This window comes from Pseudopipra pipra, chromosome 2, assembly GCF_036250125.1.
Source record: "Pseudopipra pipra isolate bDixPip1 chromosome 2, bDixPip1.hap1, whole genome shotgun sequence".
NCBI lineage: Eukaryota > Metazoa > Chordata > Aves > Passeriformes > Pipridae > Pseudopipra > Pseudopipra pipra.
Window position 1 is genome coordinate 46,321,381 of NC_087550.1, and position 12,330 is coordinate 46,333,710.

The window sequence follows — 12,330 nt, forward strand, 5'->3', positions numbered from 1 at the left end:
TTCAGGGGAAACAATATGGAAACACACACCAGTGGAACAAGTACCAGTATTCCTGCTCCAGCTCTCCTGAGTTACAATGCTGTATCTCCTTTTTTCTTCATATTCTTCAGTCTTTCCTCTAACACTGTATTTCCCATGCATGCTCCCATATCAATGCCTAGGAACAAGTGTGAAGCAGCATCTTCAGTCCTACAAAGACTAAATGGCAGAAAAAAAGGGGAGTGGGATCTTTCACTGTCTTCTGCCTCCTCATATTACTTTCTTCAAAAATCAAACCTTAATATATATATTTGTCCCTCTTACATGGATCCTTTTATTTTAATTATTCTAAAGCACTATGGAAGTAAGACAGCATTAGAGAAGTGGAAGTGATAGATTAGCATATCTGATGAAATATAAAATTCAGATTTCTCATTTACTGGTACAAGAACATATTTCACTCAATACACCATGCACTGCTAAATTCTTTACCTTGCTTTTATCACTTTTATGGCAGGTATACGTTTCATGAAGTCTCTGTGTGGTAAAATTGATCAGGCCATTTTAACCAAAAAGCAAAGAGGGAAAAGAGGAGTTACTATGGGCACACCAGTTGTTGGGTGTACCACAATTTTAGAGGCTGTCTACCTGTTCAGTCCAATCACAGTTACCGTAGTCTTCCTCAGGTAGGGAAGAATGCATGCAGATGGGGAACTTCTACCTAAGGTCATACCAAGGAATTCTCTCTCCATTGAATTCAGAAGAGATGATGACTCATGAGCTGGAAAGGTCAAAACGTGGAAGCAAGGACTAAACAATTCTCCAAGTTCACAAGAGCAAGCTTGTTCCTCTCTCCTGCTCTAAGAGTCAAGCAACCCCAAACTGCAGTAGGAAACTTGGGGTCAATAAAATTGTGATACTCTTTCTGCAGTGCTAAAACCAGCTTTCTAGTGCCTTGTGACACTTAAAAGATCAGTAAGGTATCCTTCTAATGCCTGCCAGAACAGGATGAAAAACTAGATCAATATTGCTGCAGCATGAACAGGCAGTATCAGCTGCTTCTTTACTACAACTGCATCAGGCTGTCACTGCCCTCACGTCCTCCCTAACAACCAACTGAGCAATTTCTGGTGATCTTCTATCTCTACAAGTTAGCAACGTGCTTGTAGGAAAAGGGGAATCTCCAAGCCTTTAGGTTGTTGGGGTTGTTTCTGATCCAGAGCATGGATGCTGCCAAGGTTCCCTCAAGACTTTTCACACAGTCCTTCACGAATTATTCTGCACACCTCAGCACCAAACTTCCTTGGCAGCCAGCAAAGACAGTACAGTCAACTCCTGGAACTATCTTACCAACAAGTAAGAAGACAGCAATGAAAATATTATCTTTGTTGTAATCTGTTGCTTTAGTTGCGATGGACTATGGAGGACCAATAGCCAGAAGGTGACAGAGCTATAAAATATTAACAGGGACCACCTATTCCCTCACCCTTCCCTGCCTTTCATTAGCTGACACTGCAGTTTTCCTGGCTGCAGGGATCAGGGCGAAGGAGAGCAAGGCAAAATACCTACTCCACAAGTTGGCCTAGTCTGGCTTTTGATTTACATTCTGTGGATATGTCTACTTGAGTATCTTAATTCAAATCAGAAATGTGCTTTTGAGGGAACTCTTCCATTTGCCTGAGCTCTCCACATCTTGGTTCTCTCTTGGAACTGTTTGGGGTCCATGAACAGGGTGACATTTGGATTAACTTGAAAGCTAGGATCTCTTGGAGAATGCCTAATGTGCTCCAACCTTTCTGGGCATCCAGTTGGCAGAGTCAGGCAACAGCTATTCCAGGGTACTCCTCAGGACACATATAATGGGGTGTCAGGTCCTTGGCATCAAATGTTGTGCTGTCACAATCAATTTGTCTTGCACCACACCACTTGCTAATTGACCCCTGGCAGCTACCACAGTACCTAGAAGCTACTCCTACATACAGAATCAATCTTCCTAAATGAGATACAGGCTGTGATAGATGTCTCATTTAGGACAGCACATTACATAGATTAATTCCTCTAGATTATAAAGACCATTCACTCCATCCTGTTAAATGTAATTTATGTGTCTGTAATTAAAAAAAAAAGATAAAGTGACTGGTAATAATATATTCCTTCATCATTCTAATGCGCAAATTCGAGCAAACACTGTAAAATGACCAAAAACTCTTAAGACAATCCATTTCTGCCCTCTGAATCTCCAAACACCCTCCAGCATTTGCAAACAAACCAGATTCTCGTTTTGCCAAGACTTCTGAGGAATGCACATCAATGTGGGGACTGAGAAGGGACGTTCAAAGTCAAGGTTCAGCTCAGTCACACTAGGTGCCTGTTTCGCTTTTAGTACATCTGGACTTCAGACACTGAACCTTTGAATGCTGTACAGAGAAATACATCATTAGTGTTATTGATTGTTGCCTTTGCTAAAATCTTACACATAATAGTTCCACTTCACTGTTTCACTACAGTTTCTATTGCCAGAAAGCTCCAATGACGTGCTTTATTAGGCAAATCCACCCTTAGTTAATCTAGAAATAGGACCTGTATAAACAGCAGAAATTTAGGATTGTGATTAATATAGCAAATGTAATTCTGCCATGTAATTTAAATTATATGTAAGTCATGTTATAAATCTGTAAATGCTTCTGAAGTCTGTAGGCTTCTTGCCAGCATTAATATTGGTAGAAGGTAAGAAATATTTCTCTGGTGTTTGATTGCTTTTCAGACTCCAGATCTGATATATTCTCAAAAATCTGTCCCAGTCCTCCATCTTGTGATATTCAATACAGTTTAAAAATAAAAATTTTTGCCTACATAGAGATTGCTTACACAGGTGAAGTACTTTACAAAAGAACATGAGCTATTTCAATATTTATAGCTTTTTGATGACACAAACTATGGCAAGGTTATATTAAACTACCTTGACACTAACTTATGAAAATATATTAAATTTTAAAGATTGAAAATACAAACTTTGTTTAATTTTTCATTATATAGTCCATACAAGTGTTCATTGAAAAATATTCCAATGAAGCAGACTTCCCATGTAAATCACTCAGGGAAAAATTGATTTTCCATTTCACAGAAGTATAAATCTAGGGATCTAAAACAAAAAGTCATACAAAAGCTGTTAAATCCCAAACAGTGCTTAATAAAGATTACTGCTACGTTAGTTGTCTTATGCAGAACAGACTCATACTCATGCCCTTTAACTCAGCATAGTCATGACAGAAGTTTGTGCCATCTCATACTCATGGGATAAGTCATCAAACTGTTTCATGGATATGGTCCCAATATGGAACCATGATGCAGTTATCCATTGTTAGGATTTTAAATTATCAGTCTGGAACTTAAACTAACTGAAGGTGACTAACCCAGGAGATGTCAGGGAGAGGCAGATCATGGAAACATAAGTCATAGAATGGGTTGGGTTGGAAAGGACCTTTGAAGATCAGAGAAGATAGAATCTTCTGCTACCTCTGGCCAGCAGTGATAAGCCAATATTGCTTATTTACAGATTTGGGGATAAAAAATTGAAGTTTAGTGACTGTGCTCAGATGTCATGGATTTACATTCTAAGATATCAGCTGGATTTAGCTTCTTAAGAGTTCAAAGATACAACTGAACTTTCTCACAAGCACAAACTGACTTCTTTTAAATTCTAGTTTTAATGAAGTAACAGGACAAAAGGGAAGAATTGAAATAGTCTCAGTAAATTAAACCCATCAGACAGCTACATCGGGATTGTGTGTAAAATCATTTCATTCCCTTAGCAGTCAGGGTCTGCACTCGTTACCTGGTGCATACCTACTAAAGGACTGCTGGAGCACAGCAGTCACCCGGATTGGCAGCTGTGGAACCAACACAGCATCTGCTAGGATCATGTGAGCATATGTGTGTGAGCACACGCATGCACACACACACCCGCAGCCTCCTCTACATTTCTAGAAAACACAGTGGAAAAGAACATGCAGACCTGGGAACAGGGACGTGCATCTGCATTCTGCACTATGGATGAAACCCACAATATTTCATATGTGTCCAGGGAACGTACTGAATAGGAAAGGTAACAAGATGTAAAGTAAACAGGGACCACCAGTTGACTCACTTTCTCTAGCCTTCATATTCACCTGTTAAATATTGGTTGATAATATAAACTTAGGGCTGGTGTCATCAGGAAGGGTGAACAAATATTCAGGATCAAAACCTAATAGGTATCGATTCTGATTCTGCAGTGTTCCCAGTGTCCCCAGATGAAGCAGTTCTAGGTAACAAAAGTCACTAGTTTGTAGCTAAGCTTGGGCTTTTTCTTTCCTTCTCATAAATTTTAGTTAGTACTTCTATCTCTACTACTTACCATGGAAATGATACCAAAATTCTGAAGAAACAAAGCCTTATCTCTTTGGAAAATAGGAATCATTAATCCTACACAGGTGACCTGATGAAGTGATTACTCAGCTAATGCAGTACGTTCCTGCCATCTTGTGGCACTGCAGGTTTTGCAACTCTCTGTTTGTTATGTTGAGTAATTTTTATTTCAAATTAAGTTAATGGTTTTTAAGTTTCAGATGTCATCTATTTAAACAGCACACACACATACGCTGAGTGAAATCTTGGTCTGACTAGTAGCAGTGTCAAAACTCCCGTTGATAAAAAAAACTTCCAGATTGCACTAATTGTATTAATTTCAAGGTCTTATTATGTGAAAAATGAAAATAAATTCGAACTAAATAATGTAAAAATGGATTTCAAAGATTAAATTACAGTTATACTGAAATAATCTGTAGTTATGTCTGAACTAATACCTTGCATTTCTATAATGAATTAATCTATATTTTTCAATTGGGATGCTTTGGTGAGTTTTGAAATAGATACCTCCTTTTTCTGAAGAAAAAAGAAACTGCATCTTTTATATGACTTATGTGACTTCAGGCAAGAGCCTGCAAGGGCTTGTTCAAAGTTTACTTACTTTTCAAAAATAAAGGGACATATGAGATTGTGCTACTGTCCAATTTCCTGCTCCTGCTTTCAGGCTGGAATCACCAACACGATCTTTGAGCATGGATGCACCACGAGGAATTAATATCAAAGCACAAGCTGGGAATATTGAAGCTCTTTCGCAGATGGATATCAAACTACACAGCAGTGATGGTGTGGTGAGTACAAGCCCTTCTGTTTCCATAACTATGGTTGATCTTCCTGACTGAATATAACTATAATTTCAAGTCTTTTTTTCACATCTGGTTATTTTAATTCCTCGGGTTTTAGGAGACAGAGTATTAACATTAATAGTGCCAACAATAAGACTTTTATTTATGTAAATAATACTACCAATTGACATAATGTTGTATTAGCTTAGAGAAAAGCTCTCTAATAAAACTTGGATAGCAGTCAGCTCCCCATGAGCATAGTGATCCTCAGGCATCCCAGTGGGGAATGCTGGCCCAGAAATAGACACTCAGCCCCAGAGTGGCTAAATTAAGTAGTGAAGCTCTTCAGACATCATTAAGAACTGCCCTGTCAGCAACAGCACACAACATGCAGCAGCCTATTTATCCCTTCTGCGAGGCTGTACCATGCCAGTTCTTCCACAAAAGAGCTACAAATGAACCCACGTCTGTCCTTAACCAGCTGGCTCGGTGGTGAGGCTTCAGCATTCAGGCCAGGACAGACTGGGTCCTGCAGCAGTGCTCATGTCCTGTTATTCAGTATATGGGCAGGGATCTCCTCTCTTATCTTAGAATCATTGAATGAATTGTGTTGGAAGAGACCTTAAAGACCACCTAGTTCCAACCCCACTGCCGTGGGCAGGGACACCTTCCTCTAGGCCAGATTGCTCAAAGCCCCATCCAGTCTGGCCTTGAACACTTCCAGTGATCAACAACTTCTCTCTGCAACCTGTTCCAGTACCGCACTGCTGGAAGAAATTCTTTTTTATACCTAATCTAAATCTACCTTTTCCAGTTTAAAACCAGTATCCCTGAGAAAAAGAGTCCCTCTCCAGCTTTAGTGTAGGCCCCCTTTATTTACTGGAAGGCTGCAATGAGGTCTTCCTGGAGCCTTCTCTTCTCCAGGTTGAGCAACTCCAACTCCCTCAGCCTTTCCTCACAGGACATGTGCTCTATCCCTGTGAACAATTTTGTGGCCTCCTCTGGACTCACTTCAACAAGTCCATCTCTTTCTTATGCTGAGGATCCCAGAACTGGACACAATATACCAGGGCAGAGTAGAGAGGCAGAATCCCCTCCCTTGACCTGCTGACCACACTGCTTTTGATGCAGCCCAGAATGTGATTGACTTCTTGGGCTGCAGGTGCACATTATTGGCTCATACTCAATTTTTCATCCATCAATACCCCCACATCTTTCTCCTCAGGATTTCTCTTAATCTACATTCATCACCCAGCTTGTATCCACGTTTGAGATTGCCCCAACCCAGGTACAGGACCTTGAACTTCGTGAGGTCTCTGCTAATGAATAGATGGTGGGCACCAGCTTATCCCCACATGTGTTTCAGTGTCTGCCAAGAGCCTAGCTCTCAGAGCAGCTTTGTATATAACAAGTCGGGGTAGAAGGCCATTCTTAGATATCTGCCTAGACAAATTCAGCTTGTTTTATGGTATGTTATTGCTTTACTTTATTATCTCTAACAAGCCCATTTGTCCTGCTTTGTCCCACACAGCTTTTGCTCGATGCTGAAACTGTGCGACTGCCTAAACTGCCTGAGGGTACAAGGGGTGGATCCGGTATTTCTCAGGGGCTCTATGAAATCTGTGTGTGTCCAGATGGAAAGCTCTACTTGTCAGTGGCTGGCGTGGGCTCCACCTGCCAAGAATACAGCCGTGTCTGCCAATGAGGCACCAGAAAAGGCCGCACACCCTCTTGCGCATCTGAGTTTTATATTACTGCTAAAAAGCATTACTGAAAGAGTATTTTTCAGAATTTAAAAAACTAAGTACTTCAATTTAGGAAGCAAATTTGTATCTACAATTCTGGACTACAGGGTGTAAGGGGAAGAAGAGCACAAATGACATTTCAGCTTCAGAAGAATGATTTGAATCAAATTACATGTTCTGTCAGTAACACTTTGAAAACAGCCTTACGGAGAGCATAAAAAAATAAAACTAATATGTTTCCTTGCTGAACTATTATTCAGTTCAGATGTTTATGTCATTGTTCCTATTTTTGAGATCCGTGGGTTTTTTCTCTCACTACTTGTAAGCACTTACTGTATGAGTGGGTGAATTTAGATTGAGGGAACTACTTGAACTATTTGCTAAGACAAAGCATTATTTGGAGAATTCAGAAAGTGCCAGCAAATGGTCTATGCAATTTTGTTCTTGCAATAACACATGATATAAAAATGTGATATTTGTATAAGTTCTCTGTAAAAGGTGTTAATTTGCTAAAGCTTTCTATTTTAATTTGGCAACATATACGCTGATTTGCTTATTACTGAGATTCATATAAAAATAACTAATAGTAAAAGCTCCAGATTTCATTAATACCTTCGTGCGTCTCAATTCTGTCCACTATACAACAGAGAAATACGTTATTAAATTTTATAATAGCAGTTGTTTGTTCTACTGCCTGTACTGTCATATTCATTTGAATCCTTTTTTATTTTAGGACATGCTAATTCAATAAGGCAATTTGTTCTGCCAGCTGGACCACTAAAAAGAAAAAAAGTGTGGCTTCAGATTGTCTGACACAAGGAATTGTTTTAGCAGTGGGGAAAAAAGTTCTTTTACGCAGCCCACAGGTTTCAATTAACAGGAATATTTTATTTCTGTCTGCAGCTGTTGACTGATATTTCTGATCCTGACAGAGTGGGACTCCATCACAAATGGACAGAATAAAACTGCTCTTTATTTTTTACATTAGGACTTGGGTTACAAAATAAGTGCTCACCAGAGTTGACAAACTCTTTATTAACCTTGTAAAGAAATACAGCTGCAGACCCATTCCCCTGTACAGTGTTGCACTGAACACAAATAAATTGTTTGCACATCTCTGGGTAGCAAGATTTGTATTTAATAGTCTGTTATTTAAACCTCATGGGTTTTTAATTCCTTTGATGCTGTTTTGTATACACTTGATGGTATTGTTATCCAGGAAGGAGCTGCTATCACATGGTGCCTTGGTGTCTATTTACAGAAAGATTTTAACCCATAATTGTTAGTAAACCACAGAATGTCCATCCTTTGGAAAAAATAATAATCATCCTTAAAACAGGAGAATTGAAACAAAAGAGTTACTAACTTTTTTTAAACTTGCTACTTCGGCTCTGTTGAACAAGGGAAGAAAACCAACACTCAGTTAACATGCCTGGTACACACAAAAGCCTGAGCTGAGGAACAGTCCCCTGTTGACAGTATCCACTAGTATTGCAGTAAAGCCCTGGACAGTCCCTGCCTCAAGGGCTGCCTTTGTAATTTACCTAACTAGTCTGATGTACAAAACTGAAACTGCCCTTCAGCATTAACTGTGGAGCCCCCACAATTAATGCAAGCTAGAAGAGCTTCAACAGGGCAAGTAGAAAATGCTTAAGCTGAGCTTAAGCAATTGAAGCAAGATCTCACATGTTATTTGGAGACTGCTCCAATTGCTAATACATTCCCTAAATGAGAAGTAGGAAGCCACACTTCTTTAACATCTGAAATTCCCTTTTCCTGGGCTTAGACTCACTCACTCCTACCTTCAGGAGTAGGTCTGAGGCTCTTGACCATAAAGAGAAGAATTTATATCTCTACAACAATATCTCTTGATTATATCTGCCCCTCCAACTAAGCCCTCTTCTGAGGCAGACTTTAACAGAAACATGTCTTCAGTATTCCTTAGGCAGTTTAGGTAGTTCCAGCTCCGTGCATAAGCTTTTACAAACCAAATTACGAGCAGACTTAGCTTATTCATTGGATAGAAAGTATGAGTATTAAAATAAAGATCAGCAAATACCTTTGCATGTGCCATATTCCTAAAAATTCCTCCTAGAAGAAGTAGCTTGGAGGGCTGTAATGTCAACAGTCTCTTATAGATGTAGTATTAACAGCAAAACTGGGAAGTGCTTAGAGATTTCAGTCACTGTCTAGTTTCAAAGGCATTTGAATTGTCACCCTTCCCAAATTTCTGACACCACAGAACATATGTCCACTTCCATGTAGTATCAAACTAATCATTCACCTAATCTAATCACTGTAAATTAGTTACAAACTGCCTATCCTGCCAGCAATAGAAGCACAGCACTTTAAGTTATATTTATGTTATATTTTAAGCTTTTGTTTTGGAGGCACATTTTCAAATGTTATTTGCCAGTTAACAAAGAACAAAGGATTGAACTAAGGCTTTCCACGTATCGCAAGAATAACCTCTAACTTCTGGGTATATGGAAGCCACTTCTGTTGCAACTTCTTACACTGATGTTGTGCTGGTTTAGTTAATGTTTTTACAGAACTGAGGTATACAGCTCGGACAGTAGTGTTACCCTGACTGGTAACACTACTAATGGCACTTCATTTAGACATTGCAATAACTACCGCCTTTCTTGTACAGATAAACCTTCTGGACTTGCCTCAGTTCACAGGTGGATTCTGATTATTACTGAAAAATAAACAGGTCTGCTGTACCCTCAGTGCTGCCATCACCCAAATAACCAACTTGCCCCTTTTCATTGCTCAAATTTCATTCTTCTTATCATTATGCTACAACATTGATATCAGAAGTATTGTTGCAGTATAGAAGTTGTGTACACTTTTTAAAGCATGTATGGCAACATCCTATCACTGAAGAACATTTTTTGGATCTTTTTTCTTTTAGATGTGGTTAGTGGTAAAACAAAATTTATACTAAAATTACTACACTGTAATCAGGTGATGCTAAAATCTCAATTGTTAATCTCAATATAGCTCATACATCACTAAATTATCATTTCTGATATCTCCACATGGATGTCTTTCCCTTTCTCTTTAATACTTAAAAATTACTGTTTCTATTTGAATCAAATTTCAGTAAAGTTACAGATTAACAAAATTATGGCACAGGGCAGTGTGAGTATGCCGTTCTCTAATTTATTTGTAAAAGTGTTACCCAAATGGAGAAGAGAAAAAATCACTACCAGCATAGTGAACCTTATTGTGGTGGGGAAAAAAATATTTACTCCCTCAAAAAGAATTATTTACAGTAATTCTTGTAACTGGTTGCAGTTGTTACACAGCAGAAAAATTATAGTAAAACTTCATTGGTGATTGCCCAAACTCAATCCTTTTTGTTTCCATTTTACAGTCCTTTAGTGTTTACACTTGTCTACCTTTATATAGCTTTATGCAAAAGGAAATTACGAGAATTGAAAACTGAGTTCTTGAATAAACTTTATACTTTTGAAAAGTCTGCTTCTCCTTTTGTGTTCAAATGAAACACAGCTTAAATGAATGTTTTCATTTTTAAACAAAATTATCTTCCCAAGACTCTAAGAATGTGAAATGTACAGTATTTAAAAATATGAACAAAAATCTTGGTCCAAACTAAAAATGTACTTTGCAGAATTTAGAAAATGCTTTACAAGTAGGTTTCACTGGACATCAAGAATTCTTCATCTTAATCAGTAGTAGGTAAAAGTAAACAAAAAAATTACTCCAGTGGTACTGAACTAATCCAGAAAACAAACCAAACAGTTTTGATTAAAAACTCATTGACAAATCCCTTCATGTGACAAAAATGTATGTCTTCAAATGAAAACATTTACTTTGGCTGTCAAGTTTAATTATCTTTGAACTATTACTTCTGCCTTTGTTCCATAAGACCAATCCAACCTTTCTCAAGTGTTCAGGTCCAGCAACAGAAAATCTCAAAGGTAGTACTACCCCCCTCTACTTTAATTGGAGCAATTACAATAGATTTAATTACAGCCTTGTTTAAAACAACCCATGTACCAAGTGAATGCAATCCTTATAGTAAGTTTTTAAATCCTATTTTCCAAAACACCACAGTAACTTTACTGATAATGATATGAGTACAAATCATGCAAAACTGCATTTTTTACACAATAAATCATTTATTTTTCTTTTGGTAGTCAGATACACAAAAATCTATTTCCTTAACAAGAAAAAAAAAGTTATTTTTCTTGTCTCTAATTGCTGAGGCAATTGTTCAGTGCTTTTTAAAACAGCTGTGTATGCCATTGTTTGAGAGGAAAAAAAGCTTCCACAGGAAGCTAGTAACAAGCCTGTCAAGGCTTCTTACAACTGCAGTTCCTTAGATTTCAGCTACCAAATGTATAGTTAAATCAGTCACCTGTACTACTGATTTTTTTGCTAAACTTCTCAGCTATAATCCTGGGAGGCAAGACTGCTGAAGCTCCTTTTCCTAGATACAGTGCTGGTACCTGTGGAAGACAGGACATATACCTGAACAAAGAGACATTTTCTCTAATGTGAATTTGTGTAATGTGCAGAATTACTTGTCAAACATATTTTTGTGAAACCTATATGCTAACATTTACTTCTACAGACCCTTACTAAGGAATCATCACATCTAACTGTTCTAAGCTTCCACACCCAACTCATGCACGTTGCCAAGTCTCCCAGCTGAGGTAAAAGGAAGCAACAATTAAGCATTTTATTTATGTATTTTTATTTTTAATCAAGAATTAAATGGCACTTATGAAATCAGTTTCTATCACAATATGGTTTCCTGGTCTCACAAGGCCTCTTTATTTAGGCTAGCTGTTACAGTGAATTAAGCAAATAAGAAAAGAAACTAAGAGACTTCCAGCTGAAACACCACTTTTGCCTTCCTCTCTGCATCTGTATGTAAATTTTAGTTTCTATTCAGCTTCTATAATAGAATAAATTAATTTTTCTGTGTCATTCAGGTTTTCTTGCTCATCTTGGTGCACTATTTAAAATTGCTTCAGATCATTATCTTCCTAAGAACTGGGACCATTTTCTTTCTCACAGTGTCAGCACTTAACATTATACACAAAATAAACAAAACTTTTAACAAAATAGTTTAGTAATTCTTCACAGCCAGTTTAACAGTTCATAAAAATAATACTGGTAAGGCAACATAAGTTGCTTATAAAACACAGCTAGATACTTAAAAAAAATTTCTTTCTCAAAAGGTCACCTAAAAACAGGGAAGTGTTCATAGTGCTCCTGTTACTCTTTTGCATGCTGCCATGCTACCTTTATGTTTTAGCTCCATTTAAAATGAAAACCGTGAGAACTGTTTCCTTTTCAAGTATTTTCCTTATCCTCAATGCTATTCATCTGACTTATTGCACAAAGCAAGAACCACAAAGGAATCTATTTTAAAAACA

General features: G+C 37.9%; 1 protein-coding gene across 6 annotated transcripts in view; it reads left to right on the forward strand.

Annotated features, from left to right (window-relative positions):
• Positions 1 to 10,397, forward strand: part of SGCG (sarcoglycan gamma) — a 112,120-nt gene extending 101,723 nt beyond the window's left edge. For all 6 annotated transcript variants that reach the window (XM_064645351.1, XM_064645353.1, XM_064645352.1 and 3 more), the window contains 2 exons: positions 5,051 to 5,174; positions 6,700 to 10,397. In XM_064645351.1, the coding sequence (XP_064501421.1) occupies positions 5,051 to 5,174; positions 6,700 to 6,873 (298 nt within the window). In that variant the 3' untranslated portion in view covers positions 6,874 to 10,397. The remainder of the gene's footprint in view (positions 1 to 5,050; positions 5,175 to 6,699) is intronic.
• Positions 10,398 to 12,330: the final 1,933 nt, after the last annotated feature.